The 27,856-nt window shown below is 39.6% G+C and overlaps 1 protein-coding gene across 1 annotated transcript; it reads right to left on the bottom strand.

Annotated features, from left to right (window-relative positions):
- Positions 1–5,005: 5,005 nt before the first annotated feature.
- On the bottom strand, positions 5,006–21,716 carry LOC139748627 (uncharacterized). The gene is made up of 2 exons (XM_071661824.1): positions 21,589–21,716; positions 5,006–5,718 (listed from the first exon to the last, which is right to left on the bottom strand). The coding sequence occupies exons 1-2, from the start codon at positions 21,623–21,625 to the stop codon at positions 5,240–5,242; spliced, it is 516 nt and encodes a 171-aa protein (XP_071517925.1). The 5' UTR covers positions 21,626–21,716; the 3' UTR covers positions 5,006–5,239.
- Between the last annotated feature and the right edge of the window lie 6,140 nt (positions 21,717–27,856).

Genomic DNA, 27,856 nt, shown 5'->3' with positions numbered 1-27,856 from the left:
ATGTCATAGTTTCAGCTTGCACCTTAACCTGTGGCAAAGACTGTATGAGACTTTTGCAGTACTCAGGCCAAATCACATGTCATGATCACAAGCATAAAGTGTAGTTTGTTAAAAGAGTGCATGAATGTGCAGAAAAAGCAAGGGAATTGAGCAGAAATTGCTATGTGTCTTCATTATGGTAGTAAAACTGTGGAAATGATGGGTCTTGATATAAAACAAAGGTGTTTATAGTGTTGTGGGGATGGGTGATGTCCAGAACATAGATGGGTAAGAGTGACTCTAAGCAAACACTTGATTCATACGTCCTGTAACACTCCCAAAACCAAGTCTGATGTTCTGTGCATGCCACCAACATCTCAAATATCATTCTTCCATTCAACTTCCTACACAAACTCAGCAAAATTACACCTCTGTAATTTGAACAATCACCCTTGTCTCCCTTGCCTTTAAACAACTGCATTTTGTAAGCATTCTGAAAATCTTTGGACACATCACCATGATCCATTAATTCAATCAAAATGTCAACAAACCAATCAACAACACAAAGTCGCCCCTTATATATAAAGAAATTAAGCTCTAATACCATCAACTACTTCTGCCTTGCTACATTTCACCACCTCTTCTCTTTTCCCTAAACCCTTGCCTAACCTCCTCGCTTTGCATACCTCCCTGACATAAGCTCCCATCCATTTATCAAACACACTCAACAACCCTTTAAAGTACTCACTCCATCTCCTCTTCACCTCAACTCTGCCTGTTAACACTACTGTATACACCCCATCACCAATGTTCCCATTTGTTCCCACACTATAAAACTCCTTCCAAAACATTTTCTTACTCTACCTTCTTATTGACCTCCTGCTGCTTTCTCTTGTATATCCACTAATCACTCACACTCTTTCCTTGAGAGAAACAACCATACACCTCTCTTTCTCTTTTAATTGCACCCCAACTTCATCATACCACCTTTTGCATGCCACACACTTCTGCACATCAGCGCAGTTCCCTAATGTCATGTCTTCCTAAACAATGCGAAGAGCAAAAGAGGCCAACTTAATTTGGGGAATGAGAAACACCAAAAAGGTACAGAAAATACAACCAAAGGTACCTTGGAATTTTTTTCTTCTTCTTTCATGCATGTTTGCCATTATCCCTTATTAGTAAAGTAGTGCCAAGAGAAGACAAAGACATAGCCAAACAATTTCAGCACACTCTCTTCAGACCTTTCAATACTCTTATCACCACATCTTTTTCTTACCCTATCATTTCATACTTGATAAATCCTCCTCACACTATACACCCCCTCCATGACATACGCCCAATTCCTGTTCTGGCTGACTGGTCAGGTCTCATAATGGATGTAAGTTGGAGTTATATCCAAGTTCCATTCTGGCCGACTGGTCAGGTCTCGAAATGGAGGTAAGTTGGAGTATGTCAGCAAGGTATGTAGAATTCGTATACCTGTACAGCATTCTTATAGCCTAATCAATTTCTATCATGACCATCTTGTTTTTTTTATTAACCAGCTTTATTATATGGTTCTGCAGTTTATTTTTACCTTTCATTTACGATTCTTTAGTTATTTCAACCTAACCTTTTATTTAAGATTCCTTAGTTATTCCATAATTTTTATCTTTTTAATTCATATTTTCTTTTTCTGGTTGTATGTAAGAATGGTCATAAGTCACATAGGTCATAAGTAGGGGAGAGCTTGTACGACATCCTCAGACATTTGATTTGCAATGCATTCACCCTCTTCCATAGCCCATGCCTAGCATCCATACAAAACAGTTGGGACTACTATTTACATCTATATATTGAAAGTAATAATGCTCGTGATTTTTTTTAGCAGTCATAAATGAATTAGAAGCTCTTGGCACAGAGAATTAACAGCTGTTACAAAGACTTTTTGTCAGCACTGACCACTGGGGTTTCCATATCCCTTGAAGAGCAGTGAGCTGTGCTATAATTTACCTTGCTAAAATTATCTTTAAGATCTAAAACTTACACCAGTGAATCCAAATATCCAGTTTTATTTATTTCTTTATCTATCATTTATTCATCTATTATACCTGATTGCCCTTTCCTGTGTCAGCAAGGTAGCATCAGGAAACAGATGAAGAATGGCCCATCCACTAATACACGCTCATATACATATGCATATATATACATATCAACATATACATACACATACAAAGACATATACATATATACACATGTATATATTCTTACTTCCTTGCCTTCATCCATTCCCAGTGCTACCCCCACCCCACAGGAAACAGCACTGCTACCCCTGCTTCAGCAAAGCAGTGCTAGGAAAAGACAAAGGCCACATTCGCCCACACTCAGTCTCTAAATGCCATGTGCAATGCACTGGAACCACAGATCTCTATCCACATCCAGGCCCCACAGACATTTCCATGGTTTACCTCAGACATTTCACATGCTCTGGTTCAGTCCACTGACAGCACGTCAACAACGGAATATCTCTCACCCTCTTATATGTTCAGGCCCTGATGCTCAAAATCTTTTTCTTTCTATCCTTCCACCTCCAATTCGGTCTCCCACTTCTTGTTCCCTCCACCTCTGACACATACATCTTCTTTGTCAATCTTTCCTCACTCATTCTCTCCACATGTCTAAACCATTTCAACGCGCCCTCTTCTGCTCTCTCAACCACACTCTTTATTTCAATACTAAAATTTTTTCTTTTTTATCTATCTTTACAAATCTACCGCAGGAACAATTCCCATGAAAAAGTCCTCGTATTTGTTATCAAAGTCCTCTTTCTTAAGGCTCCTGCAGCCAACAGCTGCCCTTCTTCGCAAAGCAGGAGAATGTAGACTCCTTCGGAGTAAGAAGTTCTTTGATGAGACTGTACTCCCAAAGATACAGCTCGCTAAGGGTGACTTTTCTCTCACAGTGTAACTTGTGTAGGTAGAGTACTGCAACACCTGATTTAAAGTTCAGTTATGAATACACATTTACAACTGTATTCTTATGTGTGAGTAATAAAATGGATGTTTTATCAAAATTATAGAGAGTTGTCAGAATACACCACTTTCAGGAAAACTTCATATGATGAATTCATGAAGAACATCCAATACACAACATAATCTCAATTTCAGTCAACCTATCATGTGCTCTTGCAAATGCACTCATCTACCTGATTCAAGATGACTGATTTTTGCTTAACCCCTTAAGAGCGTACCCGGCATCTATTCATTGGTATATTAGATACTTGCAAAATGAAATCCAAGTATGGAAATTAGATCAAAGTCCTACAGTTTCGAGCAGTGAATCTGCACACTAGTCGATATCAATCAAGACTTGATGCGTACATTTGATATCTATACCCAAACTGTGCAGGTACATTACCCTGAGTGCAAAAAGCACACCCTGTCAATTTCATAAATATATTACCTGCATTTCAACCATCCAAAAGTCCTTCAGAGATATCTAAATACATACCTAGGACACCATACCAATAGCTTATGCTGATGCATAAAAGAGTTAAGCTTTCTTCATCTAAATACATACCTAGGACACCATACCAACAGCTTATGCTAATGCATAAAAGAGTTAAGTTTTCTTCATCAAAGTTTTCTTGTAAAACCTCAACTTGGTATCCTAATCTATGAAGAGCCCTGCAGTTTTATGAAACAATTCTATCAAAACATCCTGAAATGTATCAACATCATTAAATATCCATCTCAAATCTATCAAAAAAAAGGAGTTCCCTGTGTTAAGGTGATACGATGACAAGCACCCTCACAACAATTCTCTACTTAGTTTAATTTTTCAAAAATTAACACAGCATGATTTAACTGCATTTTTTCCTCTACACATTTTCTATATAACCAGTTTATTAATGCTTTATGTATATTCTTCTGCTAATGTATTATCATTCAGTATAAAATTCTTTCTAAAACATCATCTCTTCATCCTACTTGATATTTACATAGCCTTTCTTTACTATATACAAACCTAATGTTCATCCCAAAGCATTCTTCATATATCTAATTCTAACCTCCAAAATTTGAATATAATCTTCCAATGAAAGGGTTGACTGGCTGTTGGATTACAAAGTGACCAGTTTTATATATGTCACTAGAGGTTCAAATAAACATTTAATAAAATGTCCTCCAGTCTCCTCATAAGGTCCTGAAGACAAGGCAGAAACCACTTATTCTGCCAAGTTCATCCTAATCTACAAGATACCCGTATGTGACCAGGAGCCCTATGCAGAAAAGAAGTGACTCCTTGGTCTGGCATGAGGTTGAAGCTGTCTCTCTCTCTCTATCACCAGGTAAACACTATGCATTCAACACACAGAAAAATACACATAGCAATTAAAATTTCAAAATCAGTAGCAAACTTGGGTCAGAAGTTGTGTGTGCAGTGGTTTTTCACTATATGGTTACCCCCATTACATGCTGAGGCTACAAGTAGTAATAAGCTACTATCAAGTCCATAACTGCACTCATACATCCATACTAAAGAATCATACTGATTTTCTTTTAAACACAATTTGGATTCTTCAAACATCACTTACTCATCACCTTCAGTGGTAGTTCAATGCACTTACCTAAAATTTCAGATGTAAATTTGTTCATCCATGAATAAACCATGTTAATCTAATCAACCAAATTTCAGTTTATCATGGATAACAAAAAGTAAATGACATCTATTCACCTGACAATACAGAATGGGAATGTTAGCAAGTCTGATGCTTTCAGTCAGATGGAAACTAAGGGTTCCTAATACACAACAATCCTTCATTACTGCAGGGCACTGGTGACATGAATGGAACCCAAAGTCCTGAATGTAGTGATTAAACATTTAAGTAGTTCTCCCAATGTGACCATAATAAAAAGAAATCTACATAAATCAGCTATGAAACGAAAACCTGATAGTCACAGGGCTGAATTATACATGATAAAACTATATTCTAATTGTGATTTACCTGGTGCCATCAATCTGTAAGGATTAACAAATTACTGACAACTGATTACTAACCTCTCCTTTTTATTGGACCTCCTGTGTTTCTGAATTTGTTTAAAATTCTGTCAATGGGAAATAATTCAAAACATAATACCACTGATATGAAAAGACTTCTTGACCTGAAAATCATCTTTAGAGATTTTGAGAATAAAGTTATCAAACTATGATCTATAATAAAGAAGTGGTTACATTATCATTAGAACCTGGACACAAAACACATAAGAAAACTACTTTTTTATCTAGTAACAATAGCTAGGTATTCTTTCACCACACTGTCAGCTTTAATAGGAGTGAGTCTATGGAAATTGGACATTAGGTGCTGTTTCAAACTCCGTCTCTGGGCAATGTGACGTCCACAAAGTGGGCAGGAACAGCTCTGACGTGATGGAGACGTACACGTGCTAATGCTGTTGCTCTTTCCTGATACTGCTGTCACCTGCTGTAGAGATGCTGTGGGCACCAGGTGGTGATTGGTCAGCAGGGGGTTAGTGAGATCAGAGGCAGCAAGCAGAGTAGAGGTGCAAGGGTTAGTGGCCCAGAGATCAGCTGCATCACCTGAGTCATGGGTGGCTAGAGGGTCATCTGAGATCGTGTTGGTGTAGCACGTTGTTCCACTGGTAGTTACTCCAGCAGTAATCATGTCCCCATCGTTCTCATCAGTGGATCCACCTAATGAGCCGACGAGACTCTCCAGAGCTGACATGGTACTGCCGCCTGTTGGGTGGATATCCGTTAGTCCACGACCACCTGTACAGCATGCCAAGGTTAGTGATTTACCCACACATCCCATTTTACCATAGCCTTCCCCACTGATTAATCAAGAACATAAAAACAAAATAAACTACTTACCTAATGGCAAGATACATGAAGCACTCTGCAATATATCTATGGTAACCTATCACAGTTTTCAATAATGACAAGTGTTCTATCCTCTTATCTACAGAGCCTGAAAAATATAACTAGAAAATTGTAATAAAGACAATGTAAATACTGTAAACAATACTATAGCAAGAAATTTGTCAGTAATCTAAACTAAAAAGACTGATTTTAGCATCTTAAACAAGAGAAAAGCTTATTATCTATCACTTCCATTGATTATCTTTTCAAATACAAATAATGTACTACCTCCTTCATAGGAACATAAAGTCATTTTTACGTTCACATCTAGAAAATATATATATAATCATTTATTTTGCTTTGTCGCTGTCTCCCGCGTTTGCGAGGTAGTGCAAGGAAACAGACGAAAGAAATGGCCCAACCCACCCCCATACACATGTATATACATACACGTCCACACACACAAATATACATACCTATACATCTCAATGTACACATATATATACACACACAGACATATACATATATATATATAAGAGACGAAGCTAGCTTCGTCTCTTCGATGTATACAAACTGACTGTTATATTTCCCTCTTGTGTCTCCCCTGATGATGTGATTATTACACGAAAGTGCACTTGGGAACTTTTTGGGTTTCATTTTCCCCGTGGACTCATAGGAATACACATATATATATATATATATATATATATATATATATATATATATATATATATATATATATATATATAATATAATGTATGATTCATGGTGAGGTTCCTGAGGATTGGCGGAATGCTTGCATAGTGCCAATGTACAAAGGTAAAGGGGATAAGAGAGAGTGCTCAAATTACAGAGGTATAAGTTTGTTGAGTATTCCTGGTAACTTATATGGGAGGGTATTGATTGAGAGGGTGAAGGCATGTACAGAGCATCAGATTGGGGAAGAGCAGTGTGGTTTCAGAAGTGGTAGAGGATGTGTGGATCAGGTGTTTGCTTTGAAGAATGTATGTGAGAAATACTTAGAAAAGCAAATGGATTTGTCTGTAGCATTTATGGATCTGGAGATGGCATATGATAGAGTTGATAGAGATGCTCTGTGGAAGGTATTAAGAATATATGGTGTGGGAGACAAGTTGTTAGAAGCAGTCAAAAGTTTTAAATGAGGATGTAAGGCATGTGTACGTGTAGGAAGAGAGGAAAGTGATTGGTTCTCAGTGAATGTAGGTTTGCGGCAGGGGTGTGTGATGTCTCCATGGTTGTTTGATTTATTTATAGATGGGTTGTTAGGGAGGTGAATGCAAGAGTTTTGGAAAGAGGGGCAAGTATGCAGTCTGTTGTGGATGAGAGAGCTTGGGAAGGGAGTCAGTTGTTGTTCGCTGATGATACAGCGCTGGTGGCTGATTCATGTGAGAAACTGCAGAGGCTAGTGACTGAGTTTGGTAAAGTGTGTGAAAGAAGAAAGTTGAGAGTAAATGTGAATACGAGTAAGGTCATTAGGTACAGCAGGGTTGAGGGTCAAGTCAATTGGGAGGTAAGTTTGAATGGAGAAAAACTGGAGGAAGTGAAGTGTTTTAGATTTCTAGGAGTGGATTTGGCAGCGGATGGAACCATGGAAGTGGAAGTGAATCATAGGGTGGGGGAGGGGGCGAAAATTCTGGGAGCCTTGAAGAATGTGTGGAAGTTGAGAACATTATCTCCGAAAGCAAAAATGGGTATGTTTGAAGGAATAGTGGTTCCAACAATGTCGTATGGTTGCGAGGCGTGGGCTATGGATACAGTTGTGCGCAGGAGGGTGGATGTGCTGGAATGAGATGTTTGAGGACAATATGTGGTGTGAGGTGGTTTGATCGAGTAAGTAATAATAGGGTAAGAGAGACGTGTAGTAATAAAAACAGCGTGGTTGAGAGAGCAGAAGAGGGTGTTTTGAAATGGTTTGGTCACATGGAGAGAATGAGTGAGGAAAGACTGACCAAGAAGATATATGTGTCAGAGGTGGAGGGAATGAGGAGAAGTGGGAGACCAAATTGGAGGTGGAAAGATGGAGTGAAAAAGATTTTGAGTGATCGGGGCCTGAACATGCAGGAGGGTAAAAGGCGTGCAAGGAATAGAGGGAATTGGAACGATGTAGTATACCGGGGTCAATGTGCTGTCAATGGATTGAACCAGGGCATGTGAAGTGTCTTGGGTAAACCATGGAAAGTTCTGTGGGGCCTGGAAGTGGAAAGGGAGCTGTGGTTTCGGTGCATTATTACATGACAGCTAGGGACTGAGTGTGAATGAACGGGGCCTTTGTTGTCTTTTCCTAGCGCTACCTCGCACACATGAGGGGGGAGGGTGTTGTTATTCCATGTGTGGTGGGGTGGCAATGGGAATGAATAAAGGCAGACAGTATGAATTATGTACATGGGTATATATGTATATGTCTGTGTGTATGTACATATATGTATACATTGAGATGTATAGGTATGTATATGTGCTATGTGTGGACGTGTATGTATATACATGTGTATGTGGGTGGGTTGGGCCATTCTTTCGTCCATTTCCTTGCGCTACCTCGCTAACGCGGGAGACAGCGACAAAGCAAAATAAATAAATAAATATATATATATATATATATATATATATATATATATATATATATATATATATATATATATATATATTGTAGAGGGAAAACTTCAAGAAAAACAAAATTCAAAAAGTTGCTCAAGTTTATTGTACTTCTGTCAACAATCCTTACAACTTACAATAAGGAAGATACAAGCAGTAAAGCTATGAGATCAACCTCCGGCAAACAGATTTTATCTCCACAAGTCTGAGGCGAGTCCGTGAATTAACGTCAGCAGCCTGACATTCATCCTTACAAAATTCACTTATCATTGATGAAACTGGAAGAGGAAACACTAAACACTGGGAGAGGAAAGGAGTATGAGAGGCACTTTGGGACATTCTAAAAGGCTTGTCATGAACAGTTTAAACTCTCTTATGATGCCTTTTGAAATATTCTTGTAATGCTGTAACAGAAATTGGAGTTCCCTAAAAGAATGTAACACTGGAGCTGCTACATCTACTTTTTTCCTGCCATCATATAAAATTCTAAACACAAAGTTTTCATTTGAAAAGCTTGAAACTTTTGGTAGTTTCTTATTTTGAAGGTAGCTCATCTGATAGAATTCATGGTGCTAAAAGGCAGGAAATGGCTTCCATGAGTGTCTGAAGAGTGCACAATTTTTCTGAAGGAGGGGATATCTTCTCCAGAACTACTCTTACACACCACCAAGTGAAAAATTCTTAGGGAGACCTCTGAGCTGTTCTGGAAATGTGAGTAACACAGAACTTGGTAACAAAGTCAAATCAACTTTTTATAATACAATGATAGTTTTAGAATGTGTCTATCAAAAACCAATTATGTGCAATGGCATGCGTTACCTTTTAAACTGATAATACAACACTACTTCAGCGGAAGTAAAAACTTTTAAGCACAACCATTTGAAATCATACTATTTTTTCTGAGAGCATCCACCGAGCAAGACAGTGTAAAAGCTGACAGAAAGATTATGTTAAATACTCTAACTTGTGTGAAAAAACTTGGAAATTTTTATCATTCAGTGAAACATTCTGAGCATAATCTATGTTGGCCATATCACACACTTTCATCAACATGCAATGGTTCCAACAATGCTACTGTGGTATATGAGATACTTCCAAGCAATAAGAGACTTTGCCATGGTAGTGAACACTTACATGGAATGATAAGAGCTTACAGATGACAGTTAAATCTATAAATCTATGACATCATTTGTTGATGATCCAATTGTAACAACAATATATTCAATTTCCTGTATTTGATGGATGGATCTGAGAAGATGTGCAGAAAAACTACAGTATCATACATCTAATGCAAAGAAAGGATATTTTTCCTAGATGTAGGAACAGCCATGTTCAACACCAAAGATACGTATCTGCACATTTCAAGATGCCCTACATGATCATTTAATCCTTGTCCAATGTCCCATGTGTAAATGCAGTATACTGTATGGTACCCCTTTTAGATCCTGGTGTAACATACACAAGCCCATGTTATCCTAGCTCCCATATTTAGTAGGTTCCCCACCTCAGTAATCTCTCCACTCATCATGATTCCACTGAATCATGCTTAATAGAAAATAGCATGTTTTTCTGAAAGGCTTAATCTTTGTATACATATCAATCAAAAGCAGCCAAACTTCGCGTAATTTACTTTTTAAAAAACAATAATTACATTCTCCGCTCTGAGATCAATTTGGAATTACAAGAGATACAGCTCATATTCTTCAGCACTCATCCACATATGCTTTAAAACCAGGAGGCCTATTACCAAGACTCCACAACTAACAAAAGACTACCCTCCCTGTTATCTATGTTTATATCTACTTATGGGGTTTTGTTTCATTGATGTTCAAGAGAAATTCATTTGCCTTGCAAGAAGCCTGCAGTGAACAGGTGTGCTGCATGAGGTATTGCCGCCTAGGGATCTCAGTGACCTTACTGTTAGAACTAGTACCAAAGCATTTCAGTGACTTTTGTTATTTTGTTTTAGATGTGTGGTCAGGTTAGTTTCCAGTTATAGTATTCCATTTAGGGTTCTAGTCAATGCTGATTTCTTCAAGCACTTTTGTAAGATCTGAATAGATTTCTGGTTTACCTTCTTTAATCAATAAGCTTTTCCTGTGGTAAGGTTCTATGAGCCATGCCACAGTCGCAATAACACTCATGATACCATGATTTACTGCATGGCCTCCTTTTTGTTGCCTATAAAAATTTTCAAACCAGCGGAGACGCAATGAAAACTGAGCAAAATTTCTGACAAATTCATGGACATCACTTCATTTACCAAATACTTGAGCATCACATTTATTATAAGTAACTAACTTTTATGACAAGAGTACCATTTTCATAAGCAGGGTTCTATGTTCACCATAAGTGAAGTGTTTCTTATAAGTTTCTTATAACTATATGACTATTAAGTATATGGTTACTCTAGACATATTATGTTAACCACAACAAAAGCATAATGTTCATATTATATGCACAATCGTCCTTTATCTCCCATGTTCAATGAACCATCAAGCTCCAAAGAAGTACCTGAGAAGAAGGAGGAGGAGTAGGAACGCGAAGTGACGAAAAATGTTAAATATAAGGTTGACTGAAATGGAAGTTGAACCTGTAATATTCACAAAATATAATCAGGAATAGATCCTGATATGTCAGTGCTGAAAGACTGTTACTGCTAAAGCTCTATTAAAAGAAATGAGAGAAAAATGTGAGGCACTAGATGTGATGAGAACTGCCGATAAGTACAACACAAACCAAATTAACACATATGAGAAATACAGAGGTAAATAAAATATTTGTTTTTCTCAAAATGATAGCTAGTAACAAGAAGCTGCTTAAGATAAATCTTTCAATACACGTATGTGGAGCTGGGAAAGAAAATGGTGAATCTCCGCTCCAACATCACCATTAAAGTGAAAATATGCACTTTATTTGTATGAAGAGAAATCTTTTGTTACAAGCAACTACAATTAGCACCAAAAAATTCTCACTGTCTCAGTTACTCAAACACCACAATGGGGACAGGTAAGGCCCTGGAGAATGCTCCACATCAATTAGCAATTTGCAAGTCTTTGGGGTAGTAATCACGGTGGTGATGGCTTGGCGATGTTGAACTGTTAGCACTGGGAAAAGTTCATTGTCTACCAGTAATCCAATGCGGGTGACAGAGAAGAAATGACAATGTATGGGTCAGTGAAAGTCAACAATGCATAATAAGCCAAGCTCGTGCAGCGCAACAAATTCAAATTTCAGTACAGCAATAAATATGGATGATTTACCGGGTTTTTCCTTTCTCTTTAACTTTTCTTTATATATCCTATCAAATGATAAGAATAAATCAAATTTTTCCATTTCTTAATAAACCATAGTTCTATGAATCCTCCTTAATGTTCAGAGCCATTTGAGGGTCAATAACATTCTTGAAAAAAAAAAAATTTGCTTTAATCATTATTCTTACCTCAAGATGAATCTTGTCTCGGTCAAAAATAAATCTATCACAAATAGACTATAACAGAAATTGCATCTACTAAGCAAATCTTAAATTATACTGTCAGCCATCTTGGCCCAAAGAGCTAGCTTGTCAAGGGCCCAACCTTTATACATGCAGCGTATGATCAGTTACATAACAATCTACTTCAAATCTTGTAAATATTGTAGAAATGAAACATTAAGATAATACAGAAAACATGTCTATGCAGATATGTCAAAAGAGAGGAGGAAGGAACAACTCAAAAGAATGTACATGCATTTCATGTATCAGAATTCAAGAGGAGAGGTAAAAGAGAAAATGAAGAAGGAGCATGTGCAAAAGAGATCTTATTTCATTAATAATAATAATAATGATTACAAAACTGCTACTACTAATAACAATGTCTACGGAATTAACTACCATTCTTTGCATGACAAGAAACTATGCCATGTAAATATCAAAAGATAAAGATGAAAGTGACTATGAAGAGTAGAGTAACTGTTGTGGCTCTTTATGAAGCTTTATCAAACCTAATTAACAATGTGACTAAAAGCAAAGTATACGGAGCATTTTTAATATGCTTAAAGTTTTAAGAGAAATTATGCTATCAAACAATCATCTACAAAGCAGGTATGAGAAATGTTTGCATGGGAAAGATAGCATAAAACTGATGACGTGAGGTCCTTATTTTGTTACAAAACCATTAAACTGATGAGATGAGGTCCTTCTTTTATTACGAAACAAGCATTACATAATGCAGTCCACTCTTACTTTATCACAACTAATACAAAGTTGTGCTGTAGAAAAGGGATTCCTTTCCCCACCAAAAAAATTATTTAATTGTATATCCAGATGCTTTTCACAATTTCAATTATCTCAATTAAATCATGTCAATGCTGTCATATATGTCAAACAAATCTAAAGTGGGTAGAATAAAAATCTTTTTGCCAATACATACCTCAAACTTAATTCACTATCAGCAATCACTATATCAATCACAAAATGAGGTTCAAAGACACATTGCTCCATTACTTTAAACATAAAGCTTCTGGGAAAAAAATCATAATATACCAGGGTTTATGTGCTGTTAATGGACGGAACCAGGGAATGTGAAGTGTATGTGGTTTCGGTGCATTATACACGAAAGATAGAGACTGAGTGTGAAAAATATGGCCTTTTCTGTCTGTTTTCCTGGCACTACCTACATGAAGCAGGGGAAGAGACTGAGTGTGAAAAATATGGCCTTTTCTGTCTGTTTTCCTGGCACTACCTACATGAAGCAGGGGATAGCAATGCAGTTTTCCTGTGAGGCAGGGTAGCGACAGGAAAGGATGAAGGCAAGCAAGTATAAATAAGTACATGTGCGACAGGAAAGGATGAAGGCAAGCAAGTATGAATAAGTACATGTGCATGTATGTAATGTCTGTATATGTGTGTGTATATGTATGTATATGTGCATATGTGGGCATTTATGTATATATATATATATGTGTATATGAGAGGATGGGCCATTCTTCATGTTTTCAGGCGCAACCTTTCTGATGTGGGAAACAGCAATTATGTATGTATAATACATATATATATATATATATATATATATATATATATATATATATATATATTTGCCATTTCCCGCATTAGCGAGGCAGTGTTAAGAACAGAGGACTGGGCCTTTGAAGGAAATCCTCACTTGGCCCCCTTCTCTGTTCCTTACTTCGGAAAATTAAAAATGAGAGGGGAGGATTTCCAGCCCCCTGCTCCATCCCCTTTCAGTTGCCTTCTACGACACATAGGGAATAAGTGGGAAGTATTCTTTCTCCCCTATCCCCTATTTTTTTATCTATTTTTTTTATCTTACTTTGTCGCTGTCTCCCGCGTTAGCAAGGTAGCGCAAGGAAACAGATGAAAGAATGGCCCAACCCACCCACATACACATGTATATACATAAACATCCACACGCGCACATATACATACATATACATTTAAACATATACATATATATACATACACAGACATATACATATATACACATGTACATAATTCGTACTTGCTGCCTTTATTCATTCCCGTCACCACCCCTCCACACATGAAATGACAACCCCTTCCCCCCACATGCGTGCGAGGTAGCGCTAGGAAAAGACAAGAAAGGCCACATTCGTTCAAACTCACTCTCTAACTGTCATGTAATAATGCACGGAAACCACAGCTCCCTTTCCACATCCAGGCCCCACAAAACTTTCCATGGTCTACCCCAGACACTTCACATGCCCTGGTTCAATCCACTGACAGCACATCAACCCTGGTATACTACATCGTTCCAATTAACTCTATTCCTTGTTTTTCATTATTTCTATTATACTTGATCGCTGTTATTTGCATCAGCGAGTTGGCACCAGGAAACAAACGAAGAATGACCCATCCACTCATACACACACACACACACACATATATTTATACATTCATATCATACATTTCATACATACTCGCCATTTCCCGTGTTAGCGAGGTAGTGTTAAGAACATAGGACTGAGCCTTGGAGGGAATATCCTCACATGGTCCTCCCTTATCTGTTCCCTCTTTTGGAAAATCAAAAATAAGAGGGGAGAGAGAACACTTGCCATGCATTCCCTGCATGTTGTAGAAGATGACTAAAGGGAATACATGCCATAAAATGTGACTAAAGGGGAGGGGGCAGGGGACTTGAAATCCTCACATTCTCGTTTTTAACTTTTCCAGAAAAAGAACAGAGAAAGGGGACAAGTGAGGATATTCCCTCAAAGGCTCACTCCTCTGTTCTTAATGGTACCTCGCAAGTGTGGGAAATAGTGAATATGTATGATATATATATTTTTTTATTATAATTATTTTGCTTTGTCGCTGTCTCCCGCGTTTGCGAGGTAGCTCAAGGAAACAGACGAAAGAAATGGCCCAACCCACCCCCATACACAATGTATATACATACACGTCCACACACGGAAATATACATACCTATACATCTCAATGTACACATATATATACACACACAGACACATACATATATACACATGCACACAATTCACACTGTCTGCCTTTATTCATTCCCATCGCCACCTCGCCACACATGGAATACCATCCCCCCTCCCCCCTCATGTGTGCGAGGTAGCACTAGGAAAAGACGACAAACGCCCCATTCGTTTACACTCAGTTCTAGCTGTCATGCAATAATGCCCGAAACCACAGCTCCCTTTCCACATCCAGGCCCCACACAACTTTCCATGGTTTACCCCAGACGCTTCACATGCCCTGATTCAATCCACTGACAGCACGTCAACCCCCGTATACCACATCGATCCAATTCACTCTATTCCTTGCCCTCCTTTCACCCTCCTGCATGTTCAGGCCCCGATCACACAAAATCTCTTTCACTCCATCTTTCCACCTCCAATTTGGTCTCCCACTTCTCCTCGTTCCCTCCACCTCCAACACATATATCCTCTTGGTCAATCTTTCCTCACTCATTCTCTCCATGTGCCCAAACCATTTCAAAACACCCTCTTCTGCTCTCTCAAAAATGCTCTTTTTATTTCCACACATCTCTCTTACCCTATTATTACTTACTCGATCAAACCACCTCACACCACACACTGTCCTCAAACATCTCATTTCCAGCACATCCACCCTCCTGCGCACAACTCTATCCATAGCCCATGCCTCGCAACCATACAATATTGTTGGAACCACTATTCCTTCAAACATACCCATATTTGTTTTCTGAGATAATGTTCTCGACTTCCACACATTCTTCAAGGCTCCCAGGATTTTTGCCCCCTCCCTCACCCTATGATTTACTTCCACTTCCATGGTTCCATCCACTGCCAGATCCACTCCCAGATATCTAAAACACTTTACTTCCTCCTGTTTTTCTCCATTCAAACTTACCTCCCATTTGACTTGACCCTCAACCCTACTGTACCTAATAACCTTGCTCTTATTCACATTTACTCTTAACTTTCTTCTTTCACACACTTTACCAAACTCAGTCACCAGCTTCTGCAGTTTCTCACATGAATCAGCCACCAGCGCTGTATCATCAGCGAACAACAAATGACTCACTTCCCAAGCTCTCTCATCCACAACAGACTTCATACTTGCCCCTCTTTCCAAAACTCTTGCATTCACCTCCCTAACAACCCCATCCATAAACAAATTAAACAACCATGGAGACATCACACACCCCTGCCGCAAACCTACATTCACTGAGAACCAATCACTTTCCTCTCTTCCTACACGTACACATGCCTTACATCCTTGATAAAAACTTTTCACTGCTTCTAACAACTTGCCTCCCACACCATATATTCTTAATACCTTCCACAGAGCATCTCTATCAACTCTATCATATGCCTTCTCCAGACCCATAAATGCTACATACAAATCCATTTGCTTTTCTAAGCATTTCTCACATACATTCTTCAAAGCAAACACCTGATCCACACATCCTCTACCACTTCTGAAACCACACTGCTCTTCCCCAATCTGATGCTCTGTACATGCCTTCACCCTCTCAATCAATACCCTCCCATATAATTTACCAGGAATACTCAACAAACTTATACCTCTGTAATTTGAGCACTCACTCTTATCCCCTTTGCCTTTGTACAATGGCACTATGCACGCATTCCGCCAATCCTCAGGCACCTCACCATGAGTCATACATACATTAAATAACCTTACCAACCAGTCAACAATACAGTCACCCCCTTTTTTAATAAATTCCACTGCAATACCATATATATATATATATATATATATATATATATATATATATATATATATATATGTATATATTTCTTTATCGCTGTCTCCCGCGTTTGCGAGGTAGCGCAAAGAAACAGATGAAAGAAATGGCCCAACCCACCCCCTTACACATGTATATACATACGTCCACACACACAAATATACATACCTACACAGCTTTCCATGGTTTACCCCAGACGCTTCACATGCCCTGATTCAATCCACTGACATCACGTCAACCCCGGTATACCACATCGATCCAATTCACTCTATTCCTTGCCTTCCTTTCACCCTCCTGCATGTTCAGGCCCCGATCACACAAAATCTTTTTCACTCCATCTTTCCACCTCCAATTTGGTCTCCCACTTCTCCTCATTCCCTCCACCTCCGACACATATATCCTCTTGGTCAATCTTTCCTCACTCATTCTCTCCATGTGCCCAAACCATTTCAAAACACCCTCTTCTGCTCTCTCAACCACGCTCTTTTTATTTCCACACATCTCTCTTACCCTTACGTTACTTACTCGATCAAACTACCTCACACCACACATTGTCCTCAAACATCTCATTTACAGCACATCCATCCTCCTGCGCACAACTCTATCCATAGCCCACGCCTCGTAACCATACAACATTGTTGGAACCACTATTCCTTCAAACATACCCATTTTTGCTTTCCGAGATAATGTTCTTGACTTCCACACACTCTTCAAGGCTCCCAGAATCTTTGCCCCCTCCCCCACCCTATGATCCACTTCCGCTTCCATGGTTCCATCCGCTGCCAGATCCACTCCCAGATATCTAAAACACTTCACTTCCTCCAGCCTTTCTCCATTCAAACTCACCTCCCAATTGTCTTGACCCTCAACCCTACTGTACCTAATAACCTTGCTCTTATTCACATTTACTCTTAACTTTCTTCTTTCACACACTTTACCAAACTCAGTCACCAGCTTCTGCAGTTTCTCACATGAATCAGCCACCAGCGCTGTATCATCAGCGAACAACAACTGACTCACTTCCCAAGCTCTCTCATCCCCAACAGACTTCATACTTGCCCCTCTTTCCAAAACTCTTGCATTCACCTCCCTAACAACCCCATCCATAAACAAATTAAACAACCATGGAGACATCACACACCCCTGGGGATAGGGGAGAAAGAATACTTCCCACATATTCCCTGCGTGTCGTAGAAGGCGACTAAAAGGGAAGGGAGCGGGGGGCTGGAAATCCTCCCCTCTCATTTTTTTTTCTTTTTTGATTTTCCAAAAGAAGGAACACAGAAGGGGGCCAGGTGAGGATATTCCCTCAAAGGCCCAGTCCTTTGTTCTTAACGCTACCTCGCTATCGCGGGAAATGGAGAATAGTATGAAAAAAATATATATATATATATATATATATATATATATATATATATATATATATATATATATATATATATATATATATTTTTTTTTGCTTTGTCGCTGTCTCCCGCGTTTGCGAGGTAGCGCAAGGAAACAGACGAAAGAAATGGCCCAACCCACCCCCATACACATGTATATACATACGTCCACACACGCAAATATACATACCTACACAGCTTTCCATGGTTTACCCCAGACGCTTCACATGCCTTGATTCAATCCACTGACAGCACGTCAACCCCGGTATACCACATCGCTCCAATTCACTCTATTCCTTGCCCTCCTTTCACCCTCCTGCATGTTCAGGCCCCGATCACACAAAATCTTTTTCACTCCATCTTTCCACCTCCAATTTGGTCTCCCTCTTCTCCTCGTTCCCTCCACCTCCGACACATATATCCTCTTGGTCATTCTTTCCTCACTCATTCTCTCCATGTGACCAAACCATTTCAAAACACCCTCTTCTGCTCTCTCAACCACGCTCTTTTTATTTCCACACATCTCTCTTACCCTTACGTTACTTACTCGATCAAACCACCTCACACCACACATTGTCCTCAAACATCTCATTTCCAGCACATCCATCCTCCTGCGCACAACTCTATCCATAGTCCACGCCTCGCAACCATACAACATTGTTGGAACCACTATTCCTTCAAACATACCCATTTTTGCTTTCCGAGATAATGTTCTCGACTTCCACACATTCTTCAAGGCTCCCAGAATTTTCGCCCCCTCCCCCACCCTATGATCCACTTCCGCTTCCATGGTTCCATCCGCTGCCAGATCCACTCCCAGATATCTAAAACACTTCACTTCCTCCAGTTTTTCTCCACTCAAACTCACCTCCCAATTGAATTGACCCTCAACCCTACTGTACCTAATAACCTTGCTCTTATTCACATTTACTCTTAACTTTCTTCTTTCACACACTTTACCAAACTCAGTCACCAGCTTCTGCAGTTTCTCACATGAATCAGCCACCAGCGCTGTATCATCAGCGAACAACAACTGACTCGCGTATAAAAGAAAGAGACAGGAGGTCAAGAGAAAGGTGCAAGAGGTGAAAAAAGGGCAAATGAGAGTTGGGGTGAGAGAGTATCATTAAATTTTAGGGAGAATAAAAAGATGTTCTGGAAGGAGGTAAATAAAGTGCGTAAGACAAGGGAGCAAATGGGAACTTCAGTGAAGGGCGCAAATGGGGAGGTGATAACAAGTAGTGGTGATGTGAGAAGGAGATGGAGTGAGTATTTTGAAGGTTTGTTGAATGTGTTTGATGATAGAGTGGCAGATATAGGGTGTTTTGGTCGAGGTGGTGTGCAAAGTGCGAGGGTTAGGGAAAATGAGTTGGTAAACAGAGAAGAGGTAGTAAAAGCTTTGCGGAAGATGAAAGCCGGCAAGGCAGCAGGTTTGGATGGTATTGCAGTGGAATTTATTAAAAAAGGGGGTGACTGTATTGTTGACTGGTTGGTAAGGTTATTTAATGTATGTATGACTCATGGTGAGGTGCCTGAGGATTGGTGGAATGCGTGCATAGTGCCATTGTACAAAGGCAAAGGGGATAAGAGTGAGTGCTCAAATTACAGAGGTTTGTTGAGTATTCCTGGCAAATTATATGGGAAGGTATTGATTGAGAAGGTGAAGGCATGTACAGAGCATCAGATTGGGGAAGAGCAGTATGGTTTCAGAAGTGGTAGAGGATGTGTGGATCAGGTGTTTGCTTTGAAGAATGTATGTGAGAAATACTTAGAAAAGCAAATGGATTTGTATGTAGCATTTATGGATCTGGAGAAGGCATATGATAGAGTTGATAGAGATGCTCTGTGGAAGGTATTAAGAATATATGGTGTGGGAGGCAAGTTGTTAGAAGCTGTGAAAAGTTTTTATCGAGGATGTAAGGCATGTGTACGTGTAGGAAGAGAGGAAAGTGATTGGTTCTCAGTGAATGTAGGTTTGCGGCAGGGGTGTGTGATGTCTCCATGGTTGTTTAATTTGTTTATGGATGGGGTTGTTAGGGAGGTGAATGCAAGAGTTTTGGAAAGAGGGGCAAGTATGAAGTCTGTTGGGGATGAGAGAGCTTGGGAAGTGAGTCAGTTGTTGTTCGCTGATATATATATATATATATATATATATATATATATATATATATATATACTTGCTCGCCTTCAATCCATTCTCAGTGCCACTTGCCCCGCAGGAAACAGCATCACTGCCCCCTGCCTTAGCGACGCAGCACCAGGAAAACAGACAAAAAGACCACATTCATTCACATTCAGTCTCTAGCTGTCATGCATAATGCACTGAAACCACAGCTTCCTATCCACATCCAGGGCCCCAAAGACTTTTCCATGGTTTACCCTAAACATTTCACAGGCCTTTGATCAGTCCATTGACAGCAAATCAACCCCTGTACCATATCGTTCCAATTCACTCTATTCCTTGCACACCTCTTACCCTCCTCAATGTTCAGGCCCCAATAAGCCATTCTTTGTCTGTTTCCTGGTGCTATCTCGCTGATGCAGGAAACGGCGATCAAGTATAATAATAATCCTGAGCCCTAAAAGCATGTTTTACTCCATTCTTCCATCTCCAATTCAGCCTTCCTGTCTCCTTGTCCTCTCTGCTTCCTGCATGCATACCTTCTTGGTTTGTCTTTCCACACTCATCCTCTCCCTTTGTCCAAACCATTTCAGTAAACCCTCTTCATCTCTCTCAAACACACTCCTCTTACTACCAAACATCTCTTTCTTAACATATCATTACTAAATCAATCTACCCATCTTACACAATATATTTCCCTCCAGCACTGTATTCTTTATTCATCCGTCCACATCTGTACCTTTTCATCTACACCCCAAGCTTTACATTCATACAACACCATCGGGACTACAATAACCTCAAACACACCCATCTTTTCCCTTAGAGACAGTAACTTATCTTTCCCCAAACTCCTCAGTACACTCAAGACCATAGCCCTCTCACCAACCCTATGGCTTAATTCAGCTTCCATGGTTCCATCAGCTGCAGAATCCATTACAAGGTATCTAACACTTTCCACTTTCTAAAGGTTCTCTCCATTCAAGGTCACACTCCAACCAACCTGCCTCTCTCCCCTGCTAACCTTTGCTTGATTTACATTTACTTTCAAAATTAATCTTCTGCATATTCCTCCAAACTCACGACACCAGCTTCTGCAGCTTATAATAATAATAATAATAATAATAATAATAATAATAATAATAATAATAATAATAATCTGTTCCTTCTTTTGGAAAATTAAAAAAAAAATGAGAGGGGAGGATTTCCAGCCACCCAGGTGAGGATATTCCCTCTAAGGCCCAGTCCTCTGTTCTTAACGCTACCTCGCTAATGCGGGAAATGGCGAATAGTTTGAAAGAAAAAGAAAGAAAATAATAATAATAATAATAATAATAATAATAATAAATAATAATAATAATAATAATAATAATAATAATAATAATAATAATAATATACATACACTTATTTCCTGACCTATGAGTCTCTTCTACTTTCATGAGGCTCCAGTAGCACCTAAGATTTTAGCACTGCTACTGGTCAAGAACATAAGTCACAATGTGGTGTGATGTGTATGCGTCTATGTGCAGAGAGTGCTGGGCAATCAAGCTGTAAGAGGAAAATGAAACACAATAAGTTCCCAAGTGCACTTTTGTGTAATGATTACATCGTAAGGGGAGATACAAGAAAGAGATAGAAGACAGAGACCAAGCAGTTGATAAACAAGGAGAGATATAGCTAATACACCATAGGTAAAGAAGCGTACCGGTTGGTGAAGTTTGGGTCTGGCATCATGCCCTGTCATAAAAATTTTATCATTATGTGGACATGAAAGGGATGTTTAAAAATTTTGCTTACGACAAAGCTATTCAGTTTGTATAGACCTTCATTAATATAAATTTTACAATCCTTTGTGGATTCAATAATAGAAGACTGAATTATATTTCTTGTGCTAAAGGAGTTATAGTTAATAACTAAATTACAGTTACTTCAGTCAAAACAAAGGTCATAATTTTCAACATGATTAAGCAAAGCATACGATTCTTGTCCTGTTCATATACTATACTTATGTTCTTAAGTCTAACATAAAGATCCTTAACAGTCTACCCAACATAAAACATATAACAGTTTTTAAATGGGATTCTGTAAACACAGCCCACAGAATTTTCTGGTGATTTTTTGATTAAGATATTCCCTACAGTATGTACAGTATTTTATGACTGGCACAATGCTAGACCAGAAAACCATCATCCAGTAACATTTGTTTACCAATGGCATCTTAGCTACGTTTCTTCCTTGCATATCAACTGACTGTTCTATGTCTTCTATCTCATTCTTATACCTCCCCAGGTGATGTGACAATTACATGAATGTGCACTTGGGAACTAATCGTGTTTCATTATCCTCGTGGTTATATATATGTATGTATGTACATATATATGAATTATATATATATATATATATATATATATATATATATATATATATATATATATATATATATATATATTCCCTGGGGATAGGGGAGAAAGAATACTTCCCACGTATTCCCTGCGTGTCGTAGAAGGCGACTAAAAGGGGAGGGAGCGGGGGGGGCTGGAAATCCTCCCCTCTCGCTTTTTTTTATTTTTCCAAAAGAAGGAACAGAGAATTGGGCCAGGTGAGGGTATTCCCTCTAAGGCCCAGTCCTCTGTTCTTAACGCTACCTCGCTAATGCGGGAAATGGCGAATAGTTTGAAAGAAAAGAAAGAAGAATATATATATATAGAACCATGGAAGCGGAAGTAAATCATAGGGTGGGGGAGGGGGTGAAAATCCTGGGAGCATTGAAGAATGTTTGGAAGTCAAGAGCATTATCTCCGAAAGCAAAAATGGCTATGTTTGAAGGAATAGTGGTTCCAACAATGTTGTATGGTTGCGAGGCGTGGGCTATGGATAGAGTTGTGCGCAGGAGGGTGGATGTGCTGGAAATGAGATGTTTGAGGACAATATGTGGTGTGAGGTGGTTTGATCGAGTAAGTAATGTAAGGGTAAGAGAGATGTGTGGAAATAAAAAGAGCGTGGTTGAGAGAGCAGAAGAGGGTGTTTTGAAATGGTTTGGGCACATGGAGAGAATGAGTGAGGAAAGATTGACCAAGAGGATATATGTGTCGGAGGTGGACGGAACGAGGAGAAGTGGGAGACCAAATTGGAGGTGGAAAGATGGAGAAAAAAAGATTTTGAGTGATCGGGGCCTGAACATGCAGGAGGGTGAAAGGCTGGCAAGGAATAGAGTGAACTGGATCGATGTGGTATACCGGGGTCGACATGCTGTCAATGGATTGAATCAGGGCATGTGAAGTGTCTGGGGTAAACCATGGAAAGTTCTGTCAGGCCTGGATGTGGGAAGGGAGCTGTGGTTTCTGGCATTATTGCATGACAGCTGGAGACTGAGTGTGAGCAAATGGGGCCTTTGTTATCTTTTCCTGGAGCTGCCTCGCGCACATGAGGGGGGAGGGGGATGTTATTCCGTGTGTGGCGGGGTGGCGATGGGGGTGAGTAGGGGCAGACAGTGTGAATTGTGTGCATGTGTGTATATGTGTAGGTGTGTATGTTTGCGTGTGTGGACGTGTGTGTGTGTGTGTGCATGTGTGTGGGGGTGGGTTGGGCCATTTCTTTCGTCTGTTTCCTTGCGCTACCTTGCAGGCGTGGGAGACAGCGACAAAGCAAAAAAAAAAAAATATATATATATATATATATATATATATATATATATATATATATTTCTTCTTTCTTTCATACTATTCGCCGTTTCCCGCATTAGCTAGGTATCGTTAAGAACAGAGGACTGGGCCTTTGAGGGAATATCCTCACCTGGCCCCCTTCTCTGTTCCTTCTTTTGGAAAATTAAAAAAAAATGAGAGGGGAGGATTTCCAGCCCCCCACTCCCTTCCCTTCTAGTCGCCTTCTACGACACGCAGGGAATACGTGGGAAGTATTCTTTCTCCCCTATCCCCAGGGATATATATATATATATATATATATATATATATATATATATATATATATATATATATATATATATATATATATATTTTTTTTTTTTTTTTTTCATACTATTCGCTATTTCCCGCGATAGCGAGGTAGCGTTTAGAACAGAGGACTGGGCCTTTGGGGGAATATCCTCACCTGGACCTCTTCTCTGTTCCTTCTTTTGGAAAATTAAAAAAAAAAAAAAAAAAAAACGAGAGGGGAGGATTTCCAGCCCCCCGCTCCCTTCCCTTTTAGTTGCCTTCTACGACACGCAGGGAATACGTGGGAAGTATTCTTTCTCCCCTATCCCCAGGGAATTTATATATATATATATATATATATATATATATATATATATATATATATATATTTTGCTCTGTCGCTGTCTCCCGCGTTTGCAAGGTAGCGCAAGGAAACAGACGAAAGAATGGCCCAACCCACCCACATACACATGTATATACATACACTTCCACACACACAAATATGCATACCTATACATCTCAACATATACATATATATACACACACAGACATATACATATATACACATGTACATAATTCATACTATCTGCCTTTCATTTCCATCACCCCCTTGCCACACATGCAATAACAACCCCTCCCCCTTATGTGTGCGAGGTAACACTAGGAAAAGACAACAAAGGCCACATTCGTTCACACTCAGTCTCTAGCTGTCATGTAATAATGCACCAAAACCACAACTCCCTTTCCACATCCAGGCCCCACAGAACTTTCCATGGTTTACCCTAGACGCTTCACATGCCCTGCTTCAATCCATTGACAGCATGTCGACCCCGGTATACCACATCGTTTCAATTCACTATATTCCTTGCACACCTTTCACCCTCCTGCATGTTTAGGCCCCGATCACTTAAAATCTTTTTTCCACCTCCAATTTGGTCTCCCACTTCTCCTCGTTCCCTCCACCTCTGACACATATATCCTCTTGGTCAATCTTTCCTCACTCATTCTCTCCATGTGACCAAACCATTTCAAAACACCCTCCTCTGCTCTCTCAACCACACTCTTTTTATTACCACACATCTCTCTTACCCTATTATTACTTACTCGATCAAACCACCTCACACCACATATGGTCCTAAAACATCTCATTTCCACCACATCCACCCTCCTGCGCACAACTCTATCCATAGCCCACGCCTCGCAACCATACAACATTGTTGGAACCACTATTCCTTCAAACATAGCCATTTTTGCTTTCGGAGATAATGTTCTTGACTTCCACACATTCTTCAACGCTCCCTGAATTTTTGCCCCCTCCCCCACCCTATGATTCACTTCTGCTTCCATGGTTCCATCCGCTGCCAAATCCACTAACAGATATGTAAAACACTTCACTTCCTCCAGTTTTTCTCCATTCAAACTTACCTCCCAATTGACTTGACCCTCAACCCTAATGTACCTAATAACCTTGCTCTTATTCACATTTACTCTCTGCTTTCTTTTTTCACACACTGTACCAAACTCAGTCACCAGCTTCTGCAGTTTCTCACATGAATCAGCCACCAGCGCTGTATCATCAGCAAACAACAACTGACTCACTTCCCAAGCTCTCTCATCCACAACAGACTTCATACTTGCCCCTCTTTCCAAAACTCTTGCATTCACCTCCCTAACAACCCCCATCCATAAACAAATTAAACAACCATAGAGACATCACACACCCCTGCCACAAACCTATATTCACTGAAAACCAACCACTTTCCTCTCTTCCTACACGTACACATGCCTTACATCCTCGATAAAAACTTTTCGCTGCTTTTAACAACTTACCTCCCACACCACATATTCTTAATACCTTCCACAGAGCATCTCTATCAACTCTATCATATGCCTTCTCCAGATCCATAAATGCTACATTCAAATACATTTGTTTTTCTAAGTATTTCTCACATACATTCTTCAAAGCAAACACCTGATCCACACATCCTCTACCACTTCTGAAACCACACTGCTCTTCCCCAATCTGATGCTCTGTACATGCCTTCAACCTCTCAATCAATACCCTCCCAGATAATTTTCCAGGAATACTCAACAAACCTATACCTCTGTAATTTGAGCACTCACTTTTATCCCCTTTGCCTTTGTACAATGGCACTATGCAAGCATTCTGCCAGTCCTTAGGCACCTCACCATGAGTCATACATACATTAAATAACCTTACCAACCAGTCAACAATACAGTCACCCCCTTTTTTAATAAATTCCACTGCAATACCATCCAAATCGTTGCCTTGCCGGCTTTCATCTTCCGCAGAGCTTTTACTACCTCTTCCCTGTTTACAAAATCATTTTCCCTAACCCTCTCACTCTGCACACCACCTCAACCAAAACACCCTATATCTGCCACTCTATTATCAAACACATTCAACAAACCTTCAAAATATCCACTCCATCTCCTTACATCACCACTACTTGTTATCACCTCCCCATTAGCCCCCTTCATTGAAGTCCCCATTTGTTCCCTTGTCTTACGCACTTTATTTACCTCCTTCCAGAACATCTTTTTATTCTCCCTAAAATTTAATGATACTCTCTCGCCCCAACTCTCATTTGCCCTCTTTTTCACCTCTTGCACCTTTTTCTTGACCACCTGCCTTTTTCTTTTATACATCACCCAGTCATTCGCATTATTTCCCTGCAAAAATTATCCAAATGCCTCTCTCTTCTCTTTCACTAATAATCTTACTTCTTCATCCCACCACTCACTACCCTTTCTAATCTGCCCACCTCCCACGCTTCTCATGCCACAAGCATCTTTTGCGCAAGCCATCATTGCTTCCCTAAATACATCCCATTCCTTCCCCACTCCCCTTACCTCCTTTGTTCTCACCTTTTTTCATTCTGTACTCAGTCTCTCCTGGTACTTCCTCACACAAGTCTCCTTCCCAAGCTCACTTACTCTCACCACTCTTTTCACCCCAACATTCTCTCTTCTTTTCTGAAAACCTCTACAAATCTTCACCTTTGCCTCCACAAGTTAATGATCAGACATCCCTCCAGTTGCACCTCTCAGCACATTAACATCCAAAAGTCTCTTTTTCATGTGCCTATCAATTAACATGTAATCCAATAACGGTCTCTGGCCATCTCTCCTACTTACGTACATATACTTATGTATATCTCTCTTTTTAAACCAGGTATTCCCAATGGAAAGGTCTGTGGGGCCTGGATGCGGATAGGGAGCTGTGGTTTTGGTGCATTACACGTGACAGCTAGACACTGAGAGTGAATTAATGTAGTCTTTTGTCTGTTATCTTGGTGCTACCTCGCTGAAGCGGGAGGTGACGATGCTGCTTCCTGTGGGGTGGTGTAGTGACAGGAACGGATGAAGGCAAGCAAGTATGAATATGTGCATGTGTATATATGTCTGTGTATGTATTTATATGCTGATATGTATATATACATATGTATATGTGCGTGTATGGGATATATATATATATATTTTTTTTTTTTTGCTGTCTCCCGCATTTGCGAGGTAGCGCAAGGAAACAGAAGAAAGAAATGGCCCAACCCACCCCCATACACATGTATATACACACACGCAAATATACATACCTATACATCTCAATGTACACATATATATACACACACAGACACATACATATATACCCATGCACATATTTCACACTGTCTGCCTTTATTCATTCCCATCACCACCTCGCCACACATGGAATACCAT

The sequence above is a fragment of the Panulirus ornatus genome, chromosome 5 (genome assembly GCF_036320965.1).
Source record: "Panulirus ornatus isolate Po-2019 chromosome 5, ASM3632096v1, whole genome shotgun sequence".
Classification (NCBI taxonomy): Eukaryota; Metazoa; Arthropoda; class Malacostraca; order Decapoda; family Palinuridae; genus Panulirus; species Panulirus ornatus.
Note: the sequence above shows the minus strand (reverse complement) of the source record. Positions and strands in the feature narration are given on the sequence as shown.